At 45.6% G+C, this 26,894-nt stretch overlaps 2 protein-coding genes across 4 annotated transcripts; one reads left to right on the forward strand and one right to left on the reverse strand.

Moving 5' to 3' along the window:
• The first annotated feature begins 6,884 nt into the window (after nucleotides 1-6,884).
• Nucleotides 6,885-10,070, forward strand: LOC109763417 (uncharacterized). 2 transcript variants are annotated; one of them, XM_020322265.4, is made up of 7 exons: nucleotides 6,885-7,152; nucleotides 7,244-7,413; nucleotides 8,529-8,605; nucleotides 9,072-9,137; nucleotides 9,242-9,316; nucleotides 9,395-9,469; nucleotides 9,561-10,070. In XM_020322265.4, the coding sequence occupies exons 1-7, from the start codon at nucleotides 7,001-7,003 to the stop codon at nucleotides 9,906-9,908; spliced, it is 963 nt and encodes a 320-aa protein (XP_020177854.1). In that variant the 5' UTR covers nucleotides 6,885-7,000; the 3' UTR covers nucleotides 9,909-10,070. The 2 variants fall into 2 exon arrangements, with proteins under 2 accessions (XP_020177854.1, XP_020177859.1); XM_020322270.3 differs by having other exon boundaries at nucleotides 6,897-7,152; nucleotides 9,242-9,469.
• Nucleotides 10,071-10,707: 637 nt separating this feature from the next.
• LOC109763431 (mitochondrial phosphate carrier protein 3, mitochondrial) lies at nucleotides 10,708-13,774 on the reverse strand. Of its 2 annotated transcripts, none has more exons than XM_020322279.4 (6): nucleotides 13,097-13,774; nucleotides 12,647-13,008; nucleotides 12,510-12,553; nucleotides 11,445-11,659; nucleotides 11,171-11,295; nucleotides 10,708-11,069 (listed from the first exon to the last, which is right to left on the reverse strand). In XM_020322279.4, the coding sequence occupies exons 1-6, from the start codon at nucleotides 13,379-13,381 to the stop codon at nucleotides 10,991-10,993; spliced, it is 1,110 nt and encodes a 369-aa protein (XP_020177868.1). In that variant the 5' UTR covers nucleotides 13,382-13,774; the 3' UTR covers nucleotides 10,708-10,990. The 2 variants fall into 2 exon arrangements, with proteins under 2 accessions (XP_020177868.1, XP_020177875.1); XM_020322286.4 differs by having other exon boundaries at nucleotides 11,423-11,659; nucleotides 13,097-13,724.
• Between the last annotated feature and the right edge of the window lie 13,120 nt (nucleotides 13,775-26,894).

The following is a 26,894-nucleotide window of genomic DNA, read 5'->3' on the forward strand; positions in this document are numbered from 1 at the left end:
CAAGATCATATGTAGATAGAACATAATATTCATACAACGAGACATTGCAAGCAAATAGATAGAACTACATCTAAATTAAATGGTACGTAACTGAACTCACAACATACAGCATAAAAACTACATGAAGTCATCATCGTCATATGTTTGCGCCAACTTTTTCCCGCCACCCGTTTCCCGCCAACCCTTTCCCGCCATATCGCAGCCGTTCTTTCTCGCCATTTTCTCCTCTCTACCTATAAAACCCCCTTCAGACGGAGCTGCATAAGCATTGCAGTGTGCTGGTGGTAAATTGGAGCACTGTGGTGGAGGTGAAGCTGTTGTTCGTCGTTCTTCGTTCGAGCCGGAGCACCGGCAGTTTGGTGGCCGCCGTTCGTCCTTCATCCTTCGCACGCACGCTTCAAGGGTATATTTAAGCCCACATTTTATTTTTCGTACGTGCTCCGGTAGTTTTTTTAAATATATTTAGATGTCAACTAATTAATCTGTCAATATTTGTAGTTGCTACGGCAAATATTCGTAATATAATTGTAGGAGGGTCAATTGTATTAGTTGCTCCGTTAATATTCTGTAATATATAGCTTCGTAATATATAGACATGTCTAATATTTGTTAGTGGGGATATTAAGGGGTAGGGTACGTACTCAATGCGATTTGTGTGTTGCAGATGGCTGAGAGTACTCAGTGGGTGCTTAGCCCTATTGTTCATGTCCAAGGCTTGTCTCCAAGTGTTGTGCAAGTTAGTGAAGTGGACCTCACTTTTGATTGGTTGAAGACTAAATTCATGTTGAAGCAAGGGTTGAAGAAAGACGATTTTGTGTACTACGTCAGCAGGAAGCATTCAGATGGCCCTGGGGAAAGAAAATTGATTGACATAACTGATGATGGCAAGATTCAAGAAATGCTGAGCGAATGGGAATGGAAAAGGGTTGTTCAGTTGCATTGCTACAGGAAACCGAGTTATATGTGATGCATTTGTCATTCGAGATCCGCCTCCCCGGCAGGCCAGACGTCGTCATTGCCGCTCCTATGTATCAGTAGAGACATTACCATCTATTTCTGTGTGAGAACTTATGTCTATTCTATGTATGAGACAAATGACTATGTACTTATGTACGAGACATATGCCTACTCTACAAGATCATATTTAGATAGAACATAATATTCATTCAACGAGACATTACAAACAACTAGATAGAACTACATCCAAATTAAATGGCACGTAACTGAACTCACAACATACATCATAAAAACTACATGAAGTCATCATCGTCATCCTCGATCGATGCAGAACTCTTGCCCTTCGACGATGAAGAACGCTTGCCCTTCGACGATGCAGAAACCTTGCCCTTCGATGATGAAGAACTCTTGCCCTTCGACGATGTAGAAACCTTGCCCTTCGATGATGAAGAACTCTTGCCCTTCGACGATGCAGAACCCAAAAGCGGCGGCATGAAGATATCATCTTCGTCCTCGCTCTCCTCAGTCCATAAACATGGATTATTTGCTGCAATCCTTCTGAAAGTTTCACTCTTCGGCACCACTACCTTCTTCCACCTGTCATGCAACCTAAGAAGTTCTTTACGTACCTCCTCATGGGTCCTTTCAGGCCACCCAGAACTATGTAATTGGTGAGCCAACTCATTCATTATGGTGTCACTACCGGTGAGTTCGTCCCATGGAACTATCCTATTATCCATCCTGAAATCGGTAGCTAGCCTCAGAAGAGTCCTGCTCATCCCAGGGTGAAAACTACGATCGAAAGGATAATGGGACATCTCAACTACACTACACTGCAATGCTTATCCAGCTCCGTCTGAAGGGGGTTTTATAGATAGAGACGAGAAAATGGCGGGAAAGAACGACTGCGGTATGGCGGGAAAGGTTGGCGGGAAATGGGAGGAGGGAAATGGGTGGCGGGAAACGGGTGGCGGGAAATTGTTTGGCGGGAAATGGGTGGCGGGAAATGGGTGGCGGGAAATGGATGGCGAGAAAAGCGCAGTTTGGAAATGTCGATAACTTTCAAAACAAATGTTCATCACAATGGAAAAAGGTTCCCGCCTTTCAAAAAATGCATGCAATTTTTTTGGAAAATATGATAAGAAATGGTTCGTGCCACTAAATGAATGTACGTCACCTGTGCTGGAAATATTCTCGTGTTTCCAAAAAATATCCATGACATTCTACAAAATGGTACTCCCTTCATCCCATAATATAAGATGATATTACAATCAATATACTCACATATCACGTGGGTTAACAAATGTTTAGATGGATCATGACATTTTAAGAAAATATTCGCGTGTTTCTAAAAAAAGTTTGTGAAAATTTCAGAAAAGCATTTTAAAAAATGTTGTGTGATTTAAAAAAAAGGTATTTCCATTAAAAATGTATTTGAAGAAATGTTACCATGTATTCATAACGTGTTAACATATATACTTTTAAAAAATATTCGCGTGTATTATTAAAAATAGGCATGCACCAGTCGGCCCACAGCAGGCCAACTGAGCATAGTCGGCCCACTACAGGCCTATCGGTGTACTGCAGGCCGACTGGGCCCTGTCGGCCAACTGCAGGCCGACTGGGCTTGAATCTGCTGGCCGACAGCCCAATCGGCCAGCAGCAAACTGATGGGCCTCCAGTCGGCCTGCTGTGGGCCGACTGGGCTCTGTCGGCCTGCAGTAGGCCGATGGTGTATTATTTTTGAAAAATCTTTTTTTGCGTATTATTTCTGTAATTTTTTTAAAAAAATGTATTATTTAAAAAAAAATTAGCCCTACTAGTGTTGGGTTTTGTTCGGAGAAAAAAAGGAAAAACTGCTGCGGGGAGATCTACAGGTGGGCCATCTAGGCCAGGTTACCAGCCGATCCGATCTAAAGCGGGCCGGGGCAGACCGTGATCAAAATCGGCCACCGGCTGGCAGGTCAATTCCTAAACGGTGCTTAGGACTTGTACAATGCTACTAGGTGTTTAAGGGGGTGTTTAGAAAAATAAACCGAGTTTTCTGAAGCATCATTACCTATTTTTACAGAAAAGACGCCTAATTAAGCGTCTATATTATATAATATAAATAAGCGCCGATACTTAAAAAAGACTGTTTTATTTCTCTAAGCATTTTTCCTAAGCGTTTTGCATTGTACAAGGCCTTAGGGAGCTCCTAAGCCGCGCCTTCTCTGACACGGAACGCAACAGGCGCTCGCGGCAGCGTCTTCGGGTGTGTTTGGTAGGGTGCATGAGGGTAAAAGTTCCCAATCCGACCCACTTTTGCTTGTTTGGTAGGGTGCATGAGCTCACATGGGCTATGCTCATCTGATGCATAAAAGGGCCCTCGGCTATGCTCGTCTCATGCACCCCAGACAGGGTGCATGGAGGCAGCCATGCTGGTCCTGACACTCGTCCCCACCCACCAGACCACGTCCAGATATGTTTATATTTTCAAAAAAATGTTTAGAATTTTAAAATTTGTTTAAATTTTCGAAAAGTTTAGAATTACGAAATTTCTTTAAATTTTTGAAAAAATTTAGGATTTCAAAATTGTTTAAATTTTCAAAAAATGTTCATAATTTCAATATTTTTAAAAAAATCAACAATGTTCGGAATTTCAAAATAAAATAAAAAATTGTTTGAATTTTGAAAAAAAACAGAATTTCAAATTTATTTAAATTTTTATAAAATATTTAATTTTCAAATTTTGTTTAAATTTTCAGAAAAGCTCGGAATTTTAAATATGTTCAAATTTTCAAAAAAGTTTAGAATTTTAAATTTTAATTAATTTTTTAGAAAAATAGAATTTCCAAAAATTGTAAATTTTCAAAATATGTTTAAATTTGTATTCATATTTTTCCGATTTTGTTCATCATTCAAAAAAATTGGAATTTGAAATTGTTCAGCATGTCTAAACACATGCAGGCTGCCAAACAAAGTCTCACCTCAGCATGTCTCAGCGCATACATCACTGCCAAACAACAGCAACTGCATGGACTCAGCATGTCTACACTCAGCATGTATGAGAGGAGAACAACTAGGCTAGGTCTATACATGCTACCAACCACATCTAGGCTAAGCCCATCAACACGCAGCGCAGCGGTACAAAACACAGCAGAAAATGGTTGTTCACGAGTAGCTAACCCACTCAAACTACTACGTGCTACTGACTATTTACATCGCGGACCATTTAAGAACAACAGCAGATGTGCTATTTATTGCACAAAACATGTTTTTGTAATGTGAACCAAAAATTTGATAGTTCACATATTTCAAAAGCAAATTTCACGAACATGCAAAAATAGTTCATGTATCGAAAAAGTTCAAATATTTTGAAAAAAATAAAAAATTCAAAAATAATTCATGAAGTTGAAAAAAAAAGTTCATCAATTCTGAAAAAATCACAAATTTGCAAAAAGTTTATCAATTTTTAAAAAAAGTTCATAAAATTTAAAAACTATTCATCGATTGTGAAAAAAATTCATAGATTCTGGAAAAAGTTTACAAATTTGGAAACATTCATCGATTTTAAAAAATGTTCATTGAATTTCAAAAAATGCTCAACGATTATGAAAAAAGTTCACAAATTTGGAGAAGGTTCATTGATTTTAGGATAAAGTTCAGGAAATTTAAGAAAAGAGAAAAAAGAAAAAGACAATAAAAGGAAGAGAGAAAAAGGAAAAAGAAAGATAAAGAGGAAGGAAAGGGAGAAGTTAGCACGTCAGGCTTTGTGGTCGGGTGGTTTGTGCTTAATATCGAGTACGTGAGATCCCGGTTTCGATTCCCCTCAGTGCCAGGGCAAATAGGAAAAAGCGTCGTGCTGCTGGCGACAACTGCAAGGTGTAGCGCGGGGAGCAAGGAGCGTCGTTGAAACAACAGTCACATCTGGCCGGATTAGTCTACCCCCGCATGTATTAAGCACCACTGATCACAAATACAGAGTTGCCGACCTGACAGCGCAGGGAGACGGACATCGCGTGAGGTACACATGTGTCGTCTGGCGTGAAGCCCGTGTCTTCGTCTACTGTAATGGTCGTCGCCGTCACCGCGGAGAACCACCAAGGAGTACGGGACACTGCTCCATCAGCGATCTGCCCGCCAGCCATCGCCGCGTGAAGGACCAAGGAGCTTGGAACAGCTCCGTTGGCGATCTAACCGCTTCACCTGCTTGGAGTTGTGCGACGCCTCTTTAAACCGAGGACACGTGGCAACCAGTGAACCACTCACCCAGTCACCCTGGTGGTCAAACTAACTTGGGCTGGTCATATACTAGTATCATGCATAGATGGTCTCATTTATTGACATGCATGACACATAGTAGCATCATATTTATTATGTTACGGTATCTATCTATGTTACTATAACCATCTCTCTCTTCTTTAATTCCCTGCCACATAAGTATATTTGCGAGTCCCAAATGCATGATACTTCTTATGTTACTCCCACTATGGCCAGCCTTACAACATCCCCACGTATTACCTATAGGAGGAAGTAAAAAAATAAAATCAATGTGCAGCATTTACCGTCGCCATGGTGACAAGCACAATAACTAGTGCAGTCACTTCTTCGGGTTGGTAGACGGACATTGTTACATCTTCGATGGGCCGAAAAAATTATTATAGTCTTTCCAGCATGTTTTTTCAATAGAAGGACACGTTAACGTCGACTATGGAGTGTATGTGTGTATGCATGAGCGTCTGTGTTTGTACTGTCTTAAAAAACTAGCGCAGTCAGTGTGTTTAGTAAAAAATTGTAGAAAAGTTTGTACGTGCTGCTCAAGGCCTCAGGTTATTGTGTATAATTGTAAGTGCTTAATTTACTTTCTTATAATAATCCCAACAAAGTCTGATAGTGATCAAAATATTTATCCATTAATGCAGCTCATATTCATAAAGTGGTAAAACATTTGCTCATAATATTTGTCAAACTACCGACAAAATTAGAAAACCTTTATTTTTATATATTTTTAGAAGGAAAGGGACCATGTCCCCGGTTCCATTTATATGAATGAAACCAAATATTCAGTAATAGCAAAACAAGCGCCCTTAAAGCTGAAGGTGCAGAAAAACATAATTGCAGTCTTATGGCAGAATGCCTAAAAGCGCTCTGACCGCAACCCAGAAGCAAGTCTGGAAAGGGGGTAAAACTCATTACATCATCTTCACTAACAACACTCAGTGAAGGGGGAGTTTGGCTTTTTGCATCAGGCAACAAACATGTCGAGCGCATAGAGGGCTCTCCTGGCCTTCATCGAGAGTGCTGGTGCAGGCTGTGGAGACCAAAATTACATTGGTAGACCATTTTATCATGGAGTTCTTGTGCAATCGGTGTATCCAACATAAAAACTCATGCTATAAGTTGTAAAAATACATATGAATTTACTCAGTATAATACACACACACACAACATGCATCTAACATTTGATAAAGTTTCAATTTCTTAAAAAAAAGATAAAGTTTCAATTTCATACTCAACTTAGAGCTTGAGAAACAGAAACAACAAATTCAACAGTGGCAATGTTCCCCTAAAAAAAGTGGCAATGTTAATGGCTCAATTCATGGCCAATTCAAATTAACCGCTATTCATAGCATAATTTGTCTTTATTTTATAAGCTGTGAGTTGAATTTATAACTTTAAATTTATGGCATGTAGATATATAACATGGACATATTTTATTTCCAAAAAGACAGAGAAATTTTATCATAAATTTTGAACATCGAGCGTCGCACATAAACTTCGGGTGCACCGGATATACGTTTAAAAAATTACAATCCCCCCGCAATTTTTTTTATAATCGTGTTGTTTGGGTGCACAGAGAGACAAAAGCCCAGGTACAGCCCATCCAGGCAAGATGCCGTGCCACGCTCACCACACATTTGAGTACGGGTCGGTAAGTTGGGCTTGGGTCGGTCGAAGGACCTTCTAGTAAAACCGACCAGAGCCGCAACAAACACTATCGAACCGAAGCCGGAGGTCTGGCGATTCGACCCTCGAGAGGCGGCCGAACCGAGCAGACGCCATGGACCGCGAGTGGGGCTCCAAGCCCGGCAGCGGCGGCGCCGCCACCGCCCAGAATGAGGCCATCGACCGGCGGGAGCGCCTGCGCCGCCTCGCGCTCGAGACCATCGACCTCGCCAAGGACCCCTACTTCATGCGAAACCATCTCGGCAGGTAATCCCCCCGCCGCAAAACCCTAGATTCTTCGTCTTCTCGATTCGCATAGCTCTGCCCGCTGATTCCGCTCGTTTTCTCGTGTGTCAAGCTATGAGTGCAAGCTCTGCCTGACGCTCCACAACAACGAGGGGAACTACCTCGCGCACACGCAGGGGAAGCGGCACCAGACCAACCTCGCCAAGCGTGCCGCCCGCGAGGCCAAGGACGCGCCCGCGCAGCCCCAGCCAAACAAGCGCAAGCTCGCGCCCCGCAAATCTGGTGCGTAAAGAATTACTTCCCTCTCTTTCTTTTTGCCCGAGCAGTTTACTACTAGTAGAATTAAGCTTCTCATAAGCTGCCGTGACTTTGCATCGTTCCACTATGTAGGGCCATCTATTTTAGTTATGCAGATGCTTGTTCTATGTTTTTTTATCGATTTCAGTAATGTCATTGCGCTAGGTTTGTTCAGAGTACTTAGTGTGAAATACCGAGTTGCACATAACCTTGGATCTCTTTACTTCTGTAATGACTAATGAATGAATTTGACGTTTTGAGCGAGGCAATGATATATCAGATCTTTTTGAAGATCTTGGTGGTATTTCAAGTTTCATCTCGATGTGAAATTTATAACGTTTATTTGGGTATTCAGTGTTGCAAGCACAATGGTTGAGGACTGTTGCAGGATGGATGAATGTCCCTGTGTGTCAAATTTGCCCCGTCAACTAACAATCTTGTACCTTGCTTTGTGTTCTGATAATTTTAGGTATGAGAGTGGGACGGCCAAATTAGAGCGTTTTGTTGGATAACAGAATGTGAACATTAACTTCACAGTAGTAATCTTCATTTTTATCCACGGTTTAGGCGTGTCTTTAACTACTGAACATCAATAAGGCAACAATGAAAAGTAAATACCCTGTTCCGACAATAAATATCCCTCGAGTTAAAGGGAGCCCAAGTGTATGAGGTTGATCTTGGGGTGCTTGGTTGTCTCCAAATCTAGATAAAGAGGATACACCTAAAACAGCCTTGAAAAGCCGCTGTGGACTATTTAAATATTAGTGATATGCTGTTTGATGTTGCTGAACTAATGGCTATGTGGCATAAGCATTCATGCCCGGAATACTGGATACTTCTGATAACTTTCTGTGGTACAGCAGTTTCCAAAAGAAGTTGTTCACAGGGCAGACAAATCTATCAGAAGCTAGGCCTAATTTTGTTGTACCGATTCCCGAAATGTTCAAACATCAAGGGCGTTGTTTTTTATTAGCTATTTAGACCCTTGTATTCTGTTTCAATTAGGTAGTACAGCTATGCTATTTTGTTTTCCGCACCTATAATTGTGTTATCTTGGCAACTATCCTCACAAGTTATAACTATGTTTCTTTGCTTTGCAGTTAAGATTGGCAGACCTGGATATACAGTAACTAAACAGTATGATCCCGACACGAAGCAACACTCATTTCTCTTTGAGGTTAGTATTTATCGTGTTTGTACATCTTGTTCTCAGAGTTGGTCAATAGAGGATTTTACATGATCAAATAAGTTCATTTACCATCTTCATGTATCTAGAGACACTGTTTTGTCATTTTTCATTCCATGTCATTTGTCATGTCATGTAGGCATCTGAATTACAAATGGCAAGGATCTTATAGTGATACCAGTTAAGTTAGGTTCGTTTCCAACTTTTAGTTTATTCATATATACTAGTATGTTCTTTCTACAATTTTACTTGCCTCCCTTTGGTAAACCAATTTTACAATGCTATCTAGAAGCTTATCTTTTGCGAAAGTAGCCTTACTGAGAGTTAACACATTCAGAATAGTGACAAATAGCTATATGATCAGCCAGTTTCTCTTATTGATTTCTCTTGTTATGAGCATCTAAACAACCATGTACACTGGGTAGTGGAGTGACAAATTTTGGCATTCTGTTTTCAGATTGAGTATCCTGAAATCGAAGATAATAGCAAGCCAAGGCACCGTTTCATGGCATCATATGAACAGGTATTAAAGGGCCCTGGGCTAATCTGTGAGCATCATCAGCCTGATATATGTTGCTTTACTGTTGATAATCTTCCATTTGCTAATGTACTACTATTATTTTACAGAAAATCCAATCTTGGGATAAGAGGTACCAATATCTGCTTTTTGCAGCGGAGCCCTACGAAGTCATTGGCTTTAAGGTGCATCTCTTGCAAAGTTCTGCTGCATCAGACCCATTAGCCAATGTGTATGCACTTAATACTATTTGTTATTTGCAGATACCAAGCACAGAGATTGACAAATCAACAGACAAGTTTTTCTCGTATTGGGATCCGGACAAGAAGTCCTACATTGTGAGTTTTTCTATGCAGGTTTTTGCCGTTTCATTTAGCTGCCTTTATAAGCAATATTGTTTTCACAACTTTCACATTTTTTTTACGACAGCTGCAACTATACTTCAAGCCAAGACCACCGGAGATTAACAGACAACCAGCAGCTCCTGGTACTGTCCCAAATGGGACAGGAGGCCCTCCTGGTGCTCCACCAAGGCCACCATCCCAGCCACAGGCCCTGCCGCCACCTCCGCCGAATGCACCTATGGGAATGCCTCCTAGGATCCCACCACCACCAATGAGCGGTCTTCAACCTCCACCCCCTCCACCTCCGCTTGCAAATGGTCCTCCGCGTTCAATACCACCTCCACCTCCTTCTGGTGGTCCAATGGCTAACTTTACTCCTGGAGCACCTCCGCCACGCCCGCCGATGCAAGGCTACCCTGGACCTCAGCAGTAGGTGATCCGAGTGCCGGCCAGAGAGACCAGGCTACAAATTTTGAACACTTGCTTTATCCAAACCAGTATGTTTGCCATATGTGCTACATTGTTGTCTGAAATTCTACTGTACTGTAAACAGATTAAATTATTTAAGTGTGCTTTCAAGCAAAGCATTTTATCTTGTTTGTGTTGTCATCTTCGTAACTTCGTTTTTGGACGTTATCCCTTTTGTAGACGATTGTGAAATTGTTATATTCCTGGGCAAGCAGAATGCTGTTCGAAGTATACTTGTCCGTTACAAATGTGATTTATGATCATGTTCCAACCTGTTCATGAAGTGGTTCGCAACATAAATGCTCTTGTTAATCTGTTTAGTTCTGCTTTAGTGCTTTCGTTTGGGTGTAACCGAAAGCACAAACTGAAGCCTACCTTTTGCTAAAAGCTACACGATTGTTACCTATAACCTGGCGCAAACTTTACCTGTAAGTCATAAAAATACTTGCGTAAGCGCTAGCCATGAAAACTACTGTATAGGGATTACATCTCCAATGGCCATGAAAACTACTGTATAAGAATTGGTGATTTCATGGTATGATTCTTTATCCGAAGTTAGGTTCAGATAGTCGAGGTTGCAAATTTGGGCACGTTTTGCAGTGGTTTGAGTCAGTGATTTCGTGGTGGGATTTTTTATAGTACAAAGTTAGGTTCAGATAGTTGAGGTTGCCACATTCTGGATACTTAATCAGTTATTCAATTCTTATGGTTAATTCTTTCGATTATGCAGGCTGCATAAACAGGCCAGGCCAACACGGGCAATGTGCAAAATATATTCAGATGATTACACCAATGCAGCAGACAAATCAATCTCTGAAGCTTTGTTTCGTTCCTTGTAAGTTCTCCAACGTCCAAGGGGTAGCAACAAACAAAAACCCCTTGAAAGTGAAATCTCCTAACCAGCTAAAAGAAACCGTCACAGTGTACATTTAACACTTCATCCTCCGATGCTGGAGCTCTTGCAAGAACCAGAGCAGCTCCCGGGGTGCCGGTTTATACATCTACTCCGGTTACAGATAGCTCAGCACAAGACCTTCTCCGGTGCGGTCAGTTCTGCTTCTCATGATCTACTCGGTGAAAAGTAGTGGCAGCATGACAACTAGAGCTGACTCCTCCAGTGGTTGGTCTGGAGAATTAATCACAAGCAACCATGAGAAAATTTGGTATTGCAGCATAAATTGTTGATGATGTGAGAGATGCATGTAATACACAGCAAGAGATACTTACAGCCCAACAAATACTTTAAACGCGTCGTATGTTGCCCATTGCGCTCCAGTAAGAGTGCCCACCATGATAATACGGAGCGGAAGGCCACGAGTGAAAAGGCCCCACAGCCCAATGGTTGTTATAGCCTGGAAGCTCAATTAATTGATCAAAACAGTTCAAAATTTGAATATTGATACCACGATTTAATACCGTCTGACAGCCAGATGGCTGTATACTATGTAGTTAACAGTTCTGAGCATTTTAATTACTTACTGGGATAGGACTTGCAACTTACATCTGCCACAGTGGCTCCCTTTGCGTTGTTGAGAAAAGACACCAGGTTGTCTGCGGGATGAGAGACAGCAGCACACAGGACTCCAGCAATGTATCCCCCTGCAAAACTCACTGCTAGCTGGAGTGGTTTACTGCATTGATCTTTTGGTTTTGGGACAGCATGCTTGTACACCATCTCAACAATGGTTTCAAAGCAAGCAAATTTCATCATGGTGTCTGCAAAGGTAATGGAAAAACAGATCAGGGCACACACCTTCATAAAGGATATAAGATGGCTGCAAAAACTGTTTCATTGTCATGTTGAACAATCAAGTACTTCATCCATGAGCACCATATTCAACAAAATTATCTTTCTTCGCTTGGTAATTTGTCAACTAGTATCGTGCTTTCCATATATTTTTATCCCACGTGTCTGCCACATTGCTACTATATAACTGCCATGTCATCAAACAAATCAGCTCACAATGGCCGGATGGGTATGGTTTGGGTTAAAACCACATAGTGCTCTCACTATTCCGCATGTCGCATGTCATATTTCTCCATATGTTCTCTCTCTATTGATTTGTTTAATAATGTGGCAAACGCATGGCATCCATGTTAGCTGGAATCACTTGTAAACTAGAGTTTAGGGTTAAAAGTCGTCTTTATGCTAATAATAAAAATCAACTGTTGTGACAGCTATATATGATCTGGATTGCACATTTCATAGTAGGAAACAATAAAATCAACTAGGCTTTTCATGGTTGAGGAAGGGCTGCAAACTAGGTCTAAATTACAGAAATTAAGTAGTGTCAAACTTGTATAGTCTATAGAAAAGCAGCAGTGATAAATGGCTAACTCAGTTTCATGAGCATCCTGGAATCATGTCAGCCCCAGCTCTATGCCCCCATGAAATTTCTAGCCTTTAACACCAAAGAATCTCTAAAATTGTTTGTGTCGGAAACGAGCTAAACAAAGATTCTGGTATTCAAATGTTCAGCGCTACTGCTATTGTTTGGCCATGTACTATTCAACCATTGGCATGCAATTACAATAGGAAAATATAACTTGTAACGAATGCACTCACAAGGAATTTGTCGGCCCCAAAGAGGAACTATCCCCTTGTAAAGCCTGAAATGAACACATGGCGTTAAAGAGTGTTCCGCTGTATCTTGAACGGAACTAATCGTAACATAATCAATACAGGACATGCAGTATCCATACCCAAAGGCACCTTCGGACCGGACAAGCTTCGGAAGCCCATCGGTTAGGCATCGAGCGAATCCAGGCTGCGTCTGGATCCGAACCTTGACGGCTTCCATGGGGCAGAGAGCTAAATCTGCAATTACCTCTGCCGACGCCGATGCAGCGAGGTAGATGACGGTCTTCAACCTGTCAGCATTCTCGGGGCCAGCAATGTCCGAGTAGCACTTCTTGAAGTACTCGTAGAAACCAAACTTGCAGGCTCCCTGGCTGCTATACCCAACCAGCGTGGCCATCCAGCCTTTGAAGAACCCACCGAGACCCTGCTCTTGGAGCAGCACACCAAAGCCAGAAGAGATGTCCCTGTACTTGCTGGGGTCAACCTGCGAAGAGCGATTCCTGTCAGACATTATCAAGGGAGCGGGAAGCTTGGACAGGAGCAGCAGGGGAGCCTGTTTCTGCTTCGGAGACCTGCATATTGCACTTGACGAGGTCGAGCGGCGTGACTGCGAGGTGGGTGAGGCCGGTGCTGAGCACCCCGCCGAGGGCGCAGGTGGCGTAGAAGAGCGGCGTGTGCAGCTGCACCGGCGGCGCCGTGTCCGCCTCCATCCTCCGCTCGGCCGCTCTGGCCCTCCGGTCGCGGACGGCGATCTCCCACCTCTTCCCCAGCTGCTCCGCGTTGGCGGCGAGCGTGGCCAGGAGGCGGTCGAGGGGCAGCGTGGCCGCGGGGCAGCCGACCTTGTCGCGGCTCGCCATCTGGGGACGTGAGCTGGGAGCTGGAGCTGGGCGCGGTACTCGGGAGGTCGTCGCGGTCGGAGACGCGCATGGTAGGGGGGGGGGGGCAGCGGGGAGGGGGGTTCGGGCGAAGGCCGCGAGCTCCTACTGCTTGAGCGCAGCTGAGACCCCCCTTGACCCTTGCTCTCCCGCGCCGGCGGCTGGCCGAGACGCGAAGTGGCGTGCGGCGGCTGCTTTTTCGAGGGACGCCGACGCGAGATTTGGGTGCGGATTGGGTGGCGAGATGCTGCCGCCGCGCGCAGCGGGCGGGACGGACCCCACCACCTCTCGGGAGGAAAAGATCCGACACGCGACGGGAAGTTGCGGTGTCTGATCGGTCGACCCGCGGTACACGTACGCTGCCACGGCGTCGTCGTCTACGTGCAACGCGCGTACCACCTGCCTGCGTGCAATCGACGGAGAGGAATATGCTTGCCGCGGTACACTGGCCGGCTCCGTCTGCGTGCATCGTCGGCGTGGATACTGTGATCATGCCTCACGTGGTTTGATTGCTGTTAGTGTTTCAGACCCTCAGTGGGTGACGGTGACAGTTGACATGTTGGCAATTAGCAACCACACGAAATACCGATTAGAGTCCAGCTAGAACGCCTCTGTCATAAGTACTCCCTCAGTTGAACTATCAAAACGTCGTATATTTAGAAATGGGGGGAGTATGTCCTATCGATATGCCAACTTGCCCGTATCAATATCTTATCGAGTGAAGCACATGGCGCTGAGCTTCATCTATCGTGGATTGTGCATGTTTACACGCCCTTGCTACGCCCGAGCCGGGTGGGGTGTGGGGGGGGGGGGGGGGGGGGGGGGGGGGGAGCCGCCGACGGCCCGCCCCCACGTTGCTGCCGTCGGAGGGCCGGCTGGTGAAGCCGTGCCGGGCCCTGGGATGGCGACGACGGGTCCGTTTCTCCTCCTCATCGCCATCCCAGGGCCCTCCTCTCCACGCCTCCGGTCCCGGACAATGCCGGGGGCCTCCCCGGCAGCCTCTTCCCCGCTACGCAGGCAGCGACGGGGCCTCCCATCTCAAGCGCGGCGTACCCTTCCCCCCCGAGATCCGATCTCGCGCGTCTTCATCTGACATCGGCCTTCCCTGGCCGGCACGGCCGATGTTGCGGCTTGGCCGTGGCGTGAAGGTATCCTCTGTAGCCCTCTCCCTCCCGTTGGGCGTAGCTCAGCTTGCTGCTGGCGCCGCGACTGGTTGGGGTGGACGCGGTTGCTGTGGCCGGTCATGGGTCTTCCTCGTCTAGGAGGCCCTTGTCTCCGGCGGCACCCACCTCCCTCGTGCTTCAGTGACGGCTCCTGCGTGGTGATTGTTGAGGCAACGGTGGTTGGTTCCCCGGCGGCGGCTGCCTTTTGCGGCACGCCGACTAGGTGTTGTGGTGTACGTGCGGTGCCTCATAGTGGGGATTTGTTGGCGCTCCCTCGGCCCCGGCGGCCTTTGGACCTGCGTTCTCCAGTGTCCGTGGCTTGCCGGTGTCAGCATCGGCCACACGACCAGTAGCTGCGTCCCTTCCAGCTCATTCGGTCGTCAACGTCTCGACGGCTACAGCCCCGACAACTCGGATATGCGCTCTTCCAGTCCTTGCTTGCCGGCGTCGCTTGTCGATGTTGCTTCCCCTGCGTTGTTTCTCTCTACCTCATCGCACCACCGACGTTGTACCTCCGCGCCTCGCTTGGTGCCAGGTCCATTGTCGTGTGTCCGGTGGTGCCAGGTGTCACCTTCCGCCGGCCTACCCCCTCCAGATTTGGTGGCTCCGGCCAACAACGGCTTCCCCATATCAATTTTCGGATCAGGCGGCTATGGGATTGCTCAGAATCAGGCCAGGCAGAAATCTCTGCTCGGCTTGCCAGTGTTGGCAGCGGCGACGGTCACGGGCGTCGTTTTCCTTCTTAGAGGCGCTGCCACGGCCTTCGTCTGCGCCCCTCTTCGAGCTCAGGGGAGACCCTAGGCCCGGTTCTCCGGACTGGATGGCGGCAGCGCTGCGACGTCGTTTTCCTTCTTGAAGGCGCCATCTTGCTCGCTCGCGGTGTCCCCGGTGTTGGTTTTTGATTATGTTAGTCGTCTTGTTGGTTCGGTCTGCCTCCCTTGTCCGGGGCTTAGTGGGTATAGCTGTGTAACTTCCTCTGTTTGGGCCAAACATCCCTTCTTCTTTGCTCTTGGTGCTTTGTTCATGCCTCTTTGCGTTCATGTCATGCGATGTACCCTTATCTATACTTTTTCTTATTCCTTCTATCAATGAAAAGATACGCAAGCTTTGTGTATTCATGAGAAAAAAATCATTATCTACCAGTAATGATACATGGCAAATCGAATGTTTTTTATGTCATATTATATTGTCGTGAGAATGATAATTTTCTTTAGCAAACATGATAAATCCTGGCAAAAGATGAACATGGCAAGGATTTGCCATGCATGCCAAATGAACTTGGCATCCCCACGACAACATAATTTGCCATAAAAAATCGGTTTGCCATGCTAAAAAATCGACATTCCATTTGTAGTGAATTCGCTCGCAATTACTAAGCTCCCTAGAAATATAGAAATACTACCTCCATTCCAAGCCTACCAAAACGTCTTATATTTTGGAATGGATGTAGTATAAGTTTAGGAGAGCTTCGGTGATTTTCCTCAAAGTGGACCCCGTCTCTAAGGGTCAAGTTGGGCCATGGGTCTCGCATAACAGCCATCCAAGCCGACATTCTTGCTTTGTCAAAATTGATTGGCAACGTGTCATCTCGCTGATGTTTGCCTGCGTTCATGTCATCTTCGATTTTTGTTACACCGACGTTAGACAATGTGAAAGCACATTTGCTCCCTTGGTGGTTTCGGTAATTCATGTCAACACATATGTTGTTGGACTAACATTTTCATCTAGCATATTTCAGGAATAGTTCAACATAGGCTTGTAGATGGATGAAGATGTGGACCCCTCAAGCTACTAAGGACAAGCATTGGCTAAAGCTTCAAGACTCTAAATTTTTGGTTAAGTGATCGAAGATCACATTGAGTCCATAGGAAAACCGATACTATTAAAAGGGGGTGAGGTTTTGATCATGAGTCATTTGCTCAAGTGCTTGAAGATATTGCTCCAAAAACCCTCAACCACATTCTCATAATCCAATTTGTCCAAAAACCTAAAGTCATTCTTGGTCCCACCGAAACATACCCATCTGGGCCAACCGAGATACATCAGACAGAGCCACAACCTAAATGATGACCCACAAGTATAGAGGATCGCAACAGCCTTCGAGGGTAGTATTTCACCCAAATTTATTGATTCGACTCAAGAGGAGCCAAAGAATATTTATGAGCCTTAGTGATGGTGTCCTAGACTAAGGGGTACTAACCTATACGACCCACAGTCCACGGGCCGAACTTACGCCCACCGATGTCCACAAGGAAGGACTCCGGAAGCTATGAACTTCGGTGTGATCAAGATGGAAACCTCCGAAAACTTGGCATGCACTTCAAGGATAGCTCACTAGCCGGCATGATGGAAACCGACCATATGTATAACCTAGGTACCCCCGGTGAATATATAAGGCGAGGGGTTTAGTCTTTAGAGGAACGATTACCAGCCTTAGGGTTTAGAACACAAACATACGATCTCGAGGTAGATCATCTTTGTTGGGGAAAGTTGCATGGAAAACAAAAAAAATCTACACACACGCAAGATCTATCCATGGAGATGCATAGCTATGAGAGGGGGAGAGCATCTACATACCCTTGTAGATCGCTAAGCGAAAGCGTTTATCAACGCGGTTGATGTAGTTGTACGACTTCACGATCCGTACGGATCAAGCACTGAATGCACGGCACCTCCGTGTTCAGCCCACGTTCAGCTCGATGACGTCCTTGCCTTCTCGATCCAGCAAGAGAGGCGAAGTAGTAGATGAGTTCCGGCAACACGACGACATGGTGACGGTGGTGGTGAAAACTATTTCGGCAGGGCTCCGCCAAGCACAACGGTTTAGAGTAGAGGACGAACTGGAGGGAGAGGGGGCGCCGGCACACGGCTTGAGGATTCGTAGTGTGTGGCGCCCCCTCCCCTCCTCTCATATATATAGGTGGAGGGGAGGGGAGGTAGCCCTAGGAGCACCCCAAGGGGGCCGACGGCCGCCCTAGGGGGCCTGCCCGAGGCGCTCCCCCTTCTTTTCCTGGCGCGTGGGGAGAAGGCAGGAGGGGAGGCACCCCCTTTTCCTTTCTTAGCATGTGAAAAGAGAAGGCAAGAGGGGGCCAGCCCCCTTCCTTCCTTCTCTAGGGCCGGCGGCCATGAGGTGGGGCGCGCCAGCTGCTTTGTGGGATGGTGTGCTCCCCTCGGTGGCCCGTTTGGCCCAATAACTCCCCGTGGCCTCCCGGAACCCCTTCCGGTCATCCGATAATTATCCGGCGCATCCCAAAACTCTTTAGGAGACCAAATACTATCATCCTATATACCAATATTTACCTCTGGACCATTCCAGAGCTCCTCGTCATGTCCTTGATCTTATCCGGGACTCCGAACAACATTCGGTCACCAACATACATAACTCATATAGTACTATATCGTCAACGAACATTAAGCGTGTGGACCCTATGGGTTCGAGAATGATGTAGACATGACCAAGATGCTTCTCCGGTCAATAACCAATAGCAGGGCCTAGATGGCCATATTAGTTCCTACATATTCTACGAAGATCTTTATCGGTCGAACCTCTATGACAACATACATAGTTCCCTTTGTCTGTCGGCATGTTACTTGCCCGAGATTCGACCATCGGTATCTCCATACCTAGTTCAATCTAGTTAACGGCAAGTCTCTTTACTCATTCCGTAATACATCATCTTGTAACTAACTCCTTAGTCACTTTGCTTGCAAGCTTCTTGTGATGCTGTATTACCGAGAGGGCCCAGAGACACCTCTCCGTCATATGGAGTGACAAATCCCAATCTCGATTCACGCCAACTTAACAAACACCTTCAGAGATACCTGTAGAGCACCTTTATAATCACCTAGTTATGAAGTGACGTATGATAGCACACAAGGTATTCCTCCAGTATCTAGGAGTTACATGATCTCATGGTCGAAGGAATGTGTATTTGACATTAAGAAAGCAGTAGCAATAAACTAAACGATCATATGCCAAGCTAACGGATGGGTCCTATCCATCACATCATTCTCCTAATGATGTGATCCCGTTATCAAATGACAACTCATGTCTATGGTCAGGAAACCTTAACCATCTTTTGATCAACGAGCTAGTCTAGTAGAGGCTTACTAGGGACTTGGTATTTGCTTATATATTCACACATGTATTTAAGTTTCCGATCAATACAATTATAGCATGAATAATAAAAGTTTATCATTATTAAGGAAATATAATAATAACCACTTTATTATTGCCTCTAGGGCATATTTCCAACACTCTCCCACTTGCACTAGAGTCAATAATCTAGATTACATAGTAATGAATCTAACACCCATGTGGTCTTGCTACTGATCATGTTTTGCCCGCGGAAGAGGTTTAGTCAACGGGTCTGCCACATTCAGATCCGTATGTATTTTATAAATTTCTATGCACTGGTATAGAGACCTGCTATACAAACGGTTTTTAACCCCTTTCCGCGACGGCACTTGGAACCGTCGCGAAGTGAGTGTGGGCGATAGGGGGCCCTTCCCACACGACCCAGAAACCATCGGAGATAGGCCCTCCTAGCACACAAAATGAGCTCGTGTGCGATCTGGTGAGGGATCGAAACCCATTCGTTTCCATTCATATGCACATTCCACACGGCGAATCCCAGAAAAACATTTCTGTTCATATGTAAATCACACACACTTTTTGGTGTGGAAACGTTTGTGCAAGGTGGCCTAACGCAAACAGTTCTCTGCCGGAAGCCGTGTGTGATTGTTAATTGATCGAACACGCCTACTTTCTAGGAACCATGTGGGTTGTTTGAGTTCATCGCCCATGGTGCTATCTGAGTAACCGTCTGCAATAGAAAACCCCAATAAGCAGGGTAATTAGCCTATTATTGATAATCCATGTAGTAATCAAATTGATATTTATTATAAAACACACCAGATATTTCATATCCGTATAATGGCAACCAAGATTTCATAATCGAATTACATCAGATAGCTTTGGCACTCAGTTACGCCATTACACAACAGCACCAAGTTTCACATGCAACATCAAAAACCTTTGGAAAGTAGCATCATACACGGTAAATAGACAGATGAATCTCATCTGGGAAACTCCAGAAGCGGAAGGCAAAATATTGAGCCTTCAGTGATGTTGAATGTCCTTGCAACTTTAGGCCAGTGGCTATGGATAATTGCCCGCCAAACCTTCGTCCTCTTCAGGAAGACTTCAATATTGTACCATGGGTGTTCAATGAATACCTTCCTCGCCTCTTGACCATGCAGGTGGTTTGAGAGGTAATCATCGGTGAACTGCTTTGAAAAGTACTGAAAACAAAGCTATGCATAAATCGCTGTTATAAATTTTGAAATGGCGCAAGGGATAAAAACAAGGTAAAAGAGTTAGTACCATCCTATAGTTGACTGATGTCTTCTTCATTGTGCAAACAAAGATCTTGCTGTTATTTGTCGCAAGTTTCTTCATCTAACAATCTTTCTGAGTTTCTTGACTTGACTGATATTCATGGACATCTCATTTCCCCATATGCAAAATGGGTCGAACAGTGGGTCTAAGCCTCTGACAGCAGGACCTACATGTGCAAGACCAAATTGTAAGAAACCTAAATATTAGAATGATTCCTGCAACTGCACAATAATGTGCTATTAGCGAAAGGACCATGCATGAGCATACCTCAATGATAATCCGCAGTGTCTCCCATTGTTTCCCTGCAACACACAAAAGGAAGATCTTGATCATGCTAACTGAGAGTTGCCATACTATCAGTAGAATATGTATCGAGTACAGCTAAATTCGATTTATTTCACATGCATAACAATACAAAAATGTACCCACAGCAAATGAAAATCAAATTGCAGAATTGAACCAAACAGTTAAATGGAGAGCAGACCAAATGAACCAAAACAGTTAACTGAGCATGACATTGCAGAATATAAACATGTACTAGAAGATAAGACAGTTAACAAAACAAAGAAAGCTTGAGAAAAGTACTACGAAATGTAGCAATTGTTGGACCAAACTGTTAACTGGACATTACATTTCAGAGGACCAAACTGTTAACCGAACATTACATTTCAGAGGACCAAACTGTTAACTGAACATCAGATTGCATATTAACATTACAGAGGACAAATCACTAGAAGGCACTGGCGGTGGCCTCGAGAAAATAGCACGAACTCTGTTTTAAAGTAGACAACCGCGTGGCGGTGTTGACGGTGGCCTTGAAGACAAGGTGCTCCTCCAAGATCTGGCGGTCGGCACGCATGGCAGCCATAGCGACGTCGTGCGCGCGTGCGGCCACGATTTGCTTCTTCGCTGCCAGATGCTACTAAGCTCCACGTTATACTGCATGCAAAATGGTTGTGGCGGCGCTTAATTGGAGGAGGGGACAGTGATTTCGGCAGAAGGTGTCGCGCCGTCAGTCGGGGCATGTGGGACGGGGAAGGAGGAGGATGGTGTGGGTGGGGTGTGGATTACCTGACCATATCGACGAGGCCGCGCAGCAAGAAGAAGGGTCAGCGGCGAGGAGGCCGCGTAGCAAGAAGAAGGGTCGGCGGCGAGGAGGCGGCGCCGCAAGAAGAAGGGTCGCCGGCGAGGAGGCGACGCTGCAAGAAGGAGGGTAGCCGGCGAGGAAGCGGCGCTGCAAGAAGAAGGGTCGCCGGCGAGGAGGCTGAGCTGCCAGTAAGCAGCAGCGAAGGTTTGAACTTGCAAAGCAAGGAGGAACAGTGGAAATGTGGTTTTTGGTGGGAGGGAGGGGGCGGGGAGATAGATATTTCCGCAGTGGCAGAAAAATTTCACTCGGTGCCGTGAGAAACTGGCGCGCAAGTGTGGTTCAAGCGGGGGCGGTGGACTGTAAACGACGAAGCTTCCTGCATAAGCCAGACAAGACGGTGCGCCAAGATATTTTATATCGCATCCCACACGATTCTTTCTAGTAAACTGTTTGAGGTATACCTGGTTTTTTCATTATGTTTTGAAAGACAAAATGGTGTTATGAAGGGAAAGGATGGTGAAGTGTATGCTAGAACATTTATGTATAGTGAACATGCAACTACATGAGTGTCGTGTTTAAATTTGGAATTATTCCGGATTCGTTTGGCATTTTTATGCATTAATTGAGTTTCTAGGCATTTAATGTGCATAATTCAAATTTGAACTACAAGCACATGCTCTAGTGCACCAAAGTTAATTGAAAAATCACATGTGTGTCTTTGGGTGAATTTATAGGTCCCATGCAAGAAATGGGAATGAAATTCAAACATTTGGGCATCGTGGCTCGGCCGGGAACATTGAGAAACTTGGTTTTTAAATTCCTGGAAATTCAAAACTAGCCTGAAAATCATGAAACCTGGCACGGTGTCATTTCCCGAGGGGGGACGTGTCACCTTTGTGTGCGAAATGACATACGCTGCCTCCCCCCTTGATTTTTTACAGAGACAACATAGAACTATATGAGTATCGTGCTAAATTTTGGAATTATTCCGGGTTCGTTTGGACTTTCTTATACATTAATTGAATTTCTGGTCATTTAATGTGCATAATTCAAATTTGAACTACAAGCACATGCTCCAGTGCACCAAAGTTGGTTGAAAAATCACATGTGTGTCCTTGGAGTGAATTTCTAGGTCCCATGCAAGAAATGGGAATGAAATTCAAACATCTAGGCGTCGTGCCTCGGCCGAGAAGATTAAGAAACTTGGTTTTTTAATTCATGTAAATCCAAAACACGGCTGAAAATCATGAAACTTGGCATGGTTTCATGACATGGCACCAACATGTTGTGGTAATTTTTTTGGCCGAATTGGGGCAAGCTTTGGTACAAGCTTCTTGCAAACCGGAGCTTCTCTCAAGAAGGCTCGTGGTTCCGAGAGGGAACGTGTCACCTCTGTGTGTGAAATGACATACGCACACTGCCTTCTCTCGCCTTAATTTTTTTACACAGGCAGATTAGATCAAATAGAAGTATCGTGCTAAATTTTGGAATTATTCCGGGTTCGTTTGGCCTTTTTTACACATTAATTGAATTTCTGGGAATTTAATGTGCCTAATTCAAATTTGAACTACAAGCACATGCTCCAATGCACCAAAGTTGGTTGAAAAATCACATGTGTGTCCTTGGGTGAATTTTTAGGTCCCATGCAAGAAATGGAAATGAAATTCAAACATCTGGGCGTCGTTGCTCGGCCGGAAAGATTGAGAAACTTGGTTTTTTAATTCCTGTAAATCCAAAACACGCCTGAAAATCATGGAACTTGGCATGGTGTCATGACATGGCACCAACATGCTTTGGTAAATTTTTTGGCCGAATTGGGACAAGCTTCTTGCAAACCGGAGCTTCTCTCAAGAAGGCTCATGGTTCCGAGAGGGAACGTGTCACCTCCGTGTGCGAAACAACATACACTGCCTTCTCCCGCCTTAATTTTTTTACACAGGTAGATTAGACCAAATAGAAGTATCGTGCTAAATTTTGGAATTATTTCGGGTTCGTTTGGCCTTTTTTATACATTAATTGAATTTCTAGGAATTTAATGTGCATAATTCAAATTTGAACTACAAGCACATGCTCCAGTGCACCAAAGTTGGTTGAAAAATCACATGTGTGTCCTTGGGTGAATTTCTAGGTCCCATGCAAGAAATGGGAATGAAATTCAAACATCTGGGCGTCGTTGCTCGGTCGGAAAGATTAAGAAACTTGGTTTTTTAATTCCTGTAAATCCAAAACACGCCTGAAAATCATGAAACTTGGCATGGTGTCATGACATGGCACCAACATGCTGTGGTAAATTTTTGGCCGAATTGGGACAAGCTTTGATATAAGCTTCTTGCAAACCGGAGCTTCTCTCAAGAAGGCTCGTGGTTCCGAGAGGGAACGTGTCACCTCTGTGTGCGAAATGACATACACTGCCTTCTTCCGCCTTAATTTTTTTACACAGGTAGATTAGACCAAATAGAAGTATCGTGCTAAATTTTGGAATTATTCCGGGTTCGTTTGACCTTTTTTATACATTAATTGAATATCTGGGCATTTAATGTGCATAGTTCAAATTTGAACTACAAGCACATGCTCCAGTGCACCAAAGTTGGTTAAAAAATCACATGTGTGTCCTTGGGCGAATTTCTAGGTCCCATACAAGAAATGAGAATGAAGTTCAAACATCTGGGCGTCGTGGCTCGGCTGGAAATATTGAGAAACTTGGTTTTGTAATTCCTGTAAATCCAAAACACGTCTGAAAATCATGAAACTTGGCATGGTGTCATGACATGGCACCAACATGCTGTGGTAATTTTTCTGTCCGATTTGCGAAGGCGCACACATTAACAATCAACAAAGTCATTTTGGAACAAGTGCTGTCATGTTACAAATCAGAAACACAAGTATTATTGAAACCGTGGGCGTTCTACTTACCAATTACGTGCCGCCACGCGTCCCCTTTTTTTATTGGCTTGGAGGTGTCGTGCGGGGTAGCTATTTGAGTACGTGAGGCGTGCGATCAGACCCCTGCACGTGCTCATCGGGAGGAGAGCCCTTTGACCTCTATCCGTCGCGCACCACCCTCCCAACGTCTCCATTAACGGCGCCCGAGCCCCTGTTTCATGGCGTGGCTATGTCTCACTGGACTGAGAATTAAGAGAGAAAAAAGAAAATCTGAAAAGAAAGTTTTGCACGGATCTTGATGTAAGATCGGACGGACCTATATAGCATGGAATGCGACTTATAGCAAGACTGGTGAATATAAGGACGATGAGAATGCATAATAATTATCTTACATATTTAGGAACATAATTAAAAAAGCCACATGCGGCAACGCCCGAAATACACAAGGGCAAAAGAGGAAGGAAGATAATGATCTGGCTCGCTGATCTCTACTTTCTTGATGCGTTGGTGCAGGCCGTGGGAACTAGTCTCTACGGCGAGCGGCGATGAGCTCTTTCTTGTCCTCAAGATGCTGCTTGAGAGCATCCACGAATTCCTCCACCAGCCTTTTGCACTTGATGCGGAGCATGGCATTCTCGTCCATGAGTTTCTCGACAATGACGCCGGTCCTCTTCGACAAGGCAGTGGTCTCCTCCTGCTGCTCCGCACTTCCAACGATCTTCGCCCTCAGCAGGTTGCACTCGGCCCGGAGCTTCGCATTGCTCTCATTTAGTTGCCGGATGACGCTGGTAGCCTGTTCAAACGAGGCTTTCATGTTGTCCTGCACCCTCGCCCAGCCGGAGATCTGATCCATTTGGCTATGGACGATCGCATGCATGCGCCTGTGAGGGAGTCCTGGACTAAGGGGTCCTCGGGCGTCCGGCCTGTTAGCCATGGGCCCGACTGATGGGTTGTGAAGATACAAAGACCGAAGACTCCACCCGTGTCCGGATGGGACTCTCCTTGGCGTGGAATGCAAGCTTGGCGATCAAATATGAAGATTCCTTTCTCTGTAACCGACCTTATGTAACCCTAGATCCCTCTGGTGTCTATATAAACCGGAGGGCTAGGTCTGTAAAGGCCAATACTGATAACCATAGTCATACAGGCTAGACTTTTAGGGTTCTAGCCATTACGATCTCGTGGTAGATCAACTCTTGTAATACTCATATTCATCAAGATCAATCAAGCAGGAAGTAGGGTATTACCTCCATAGAGAGGGCCCGAACCTGGGTAAACATCGTGTCCCATGTCTCCTGTTACCATCGACCTTAGACGCACAGTTCGGGACCCTCTACCCGAGATCCGCCGGTTTTGACACCGACATTGGTGCTTTCATTGAGAGTTCCACTGTGCCGTCCTCAAAAGGTTTGATGGCTCCTTCGATCATCTACAACAATGCTGTCCAACGAGAGGTCTTCCTCCCCGGACAGATCTTCGTGTTCGGCGGCTTCGCACTACGGGCCAACTCGCTTGGCCATCTGGAGCAGATTGATAGCTACGCCCCTGGCCATCAGGTCAGATTTGGGAGCTTGAACTACGTCGCAGATATCCATGGAGACTTGATCTTCGACGGCTTTGAGACCACGACAACCGCTCCCTGTCCATGCGATGAACATGACTTAAATCTGTCATCGGGCCATGCTCAGGAAATTGCACCTGTAACTACTCCGGCCTTAGATCCGGAGCAGATCACGCCACCCGAGGACAGGAAGCTCAACCCCGCCCCGGAAGCCGTAGATTCCGTGGCATTGGAGCCACACACAGACCTAACCTCGAGTGATGTCTGTGTCACCGGAACCTCGGGCTCGTTTCCGGCAATAAGTTCCGAACTATGTGCGTCCGTGTATGTCGAGCTGGATCGGTCATCAATCGCCGAATTCAGCACCGCGGACATCTTCCGGCACTCGCCTTTAGGCGACGCGCTGAACTCATTAAAAATATATCCTTAGCGGGGGACTCACAGCTGAATTATACCCGGTTCGAACTAGAGGCTGATGACAGGGAATCTCGCTTCCCACCCGCCACCCACTACATAGCCACTGTCGAGGACTTAACCGACATGCTCGATTACGGCTCCGAAGACATCGACAGTATGGACGACGATGCAGATGAGGAGCATGGCCAAAATCCACCGCTTACCGGACGCTGGACGGCCACTTCTTCGTACGACGTGTACATGGTGGATACACCTAAAGAACCTAACGATGATGACAAAGAAGATCTAGTCGAGGATAAACCCCCTGAGACACAGCCCAGACGCCGGCGTCAGCAGCGCCGCTCTAAGTCACGTCGTGCAAAAGACAGCAATACCAGCACCGGAGAAAACAATACTCCGGACGATGCCGAAGACAATGAAGACGCGGTCGGGGCAACCTCCGAATAGGATGAACGGGAAGACAGACACGTTAGCCCTGATGAACAGGCCATACACAAAGACTCGGAGAACAGTAATTATCTTCCGCTCTCCGAGGACGAGGAGAGCCTCGACAACGAGGATTTCATCGTGCCTGAGGAACCTCTTGAGCAGGAGCGCTTTAAACGCCGGCTAATAGCCACTGCAAGGAGCCTGAAAAAGAAACAACAGCAGCTTCAAGCTGATCAAGACCTGCTAACGATAGATGGACTGACGTCCTGGCAGCCGAGGAATACGGCCTCAAGCGCCCAGCCAAAAGTTACCCGCAGCGTAAATTGCTACCCCGGTTCGATGATGAGGCGTTGAAGCCCATACCATCATTGCGCAATACGGTTGACCGACCACCACATGGTCGGGACAAGGTGGCAACTCAAGCCAAACACCAGCCCGCTCCACCTCACCGTAAAGGCAGAGATAAAACAGCTCGGGGTCATACATACGACTCTCGGCAGGACCTGGACAGTAGAGCAGGACACACCAGATCGATCTACGGATCGCAAGGACGC

The sequence above is a fragment of the Aegilops tauschii genome, chromosome 4, assembly GCF_002575655.3.
Source record: "Aegilops tauschii subsp. strangulata cultivar AL8/78 chromosome 4, Aet v6.0, whole genome shotgun sequence".
In the NCBI taxonomy this organism is placed as follows: Eukaryota; Viridiplantae; Streptophyta; class Magnoliopsida; order Poales; family Poaceae; genus Aegilops; species Aegilops tauschii.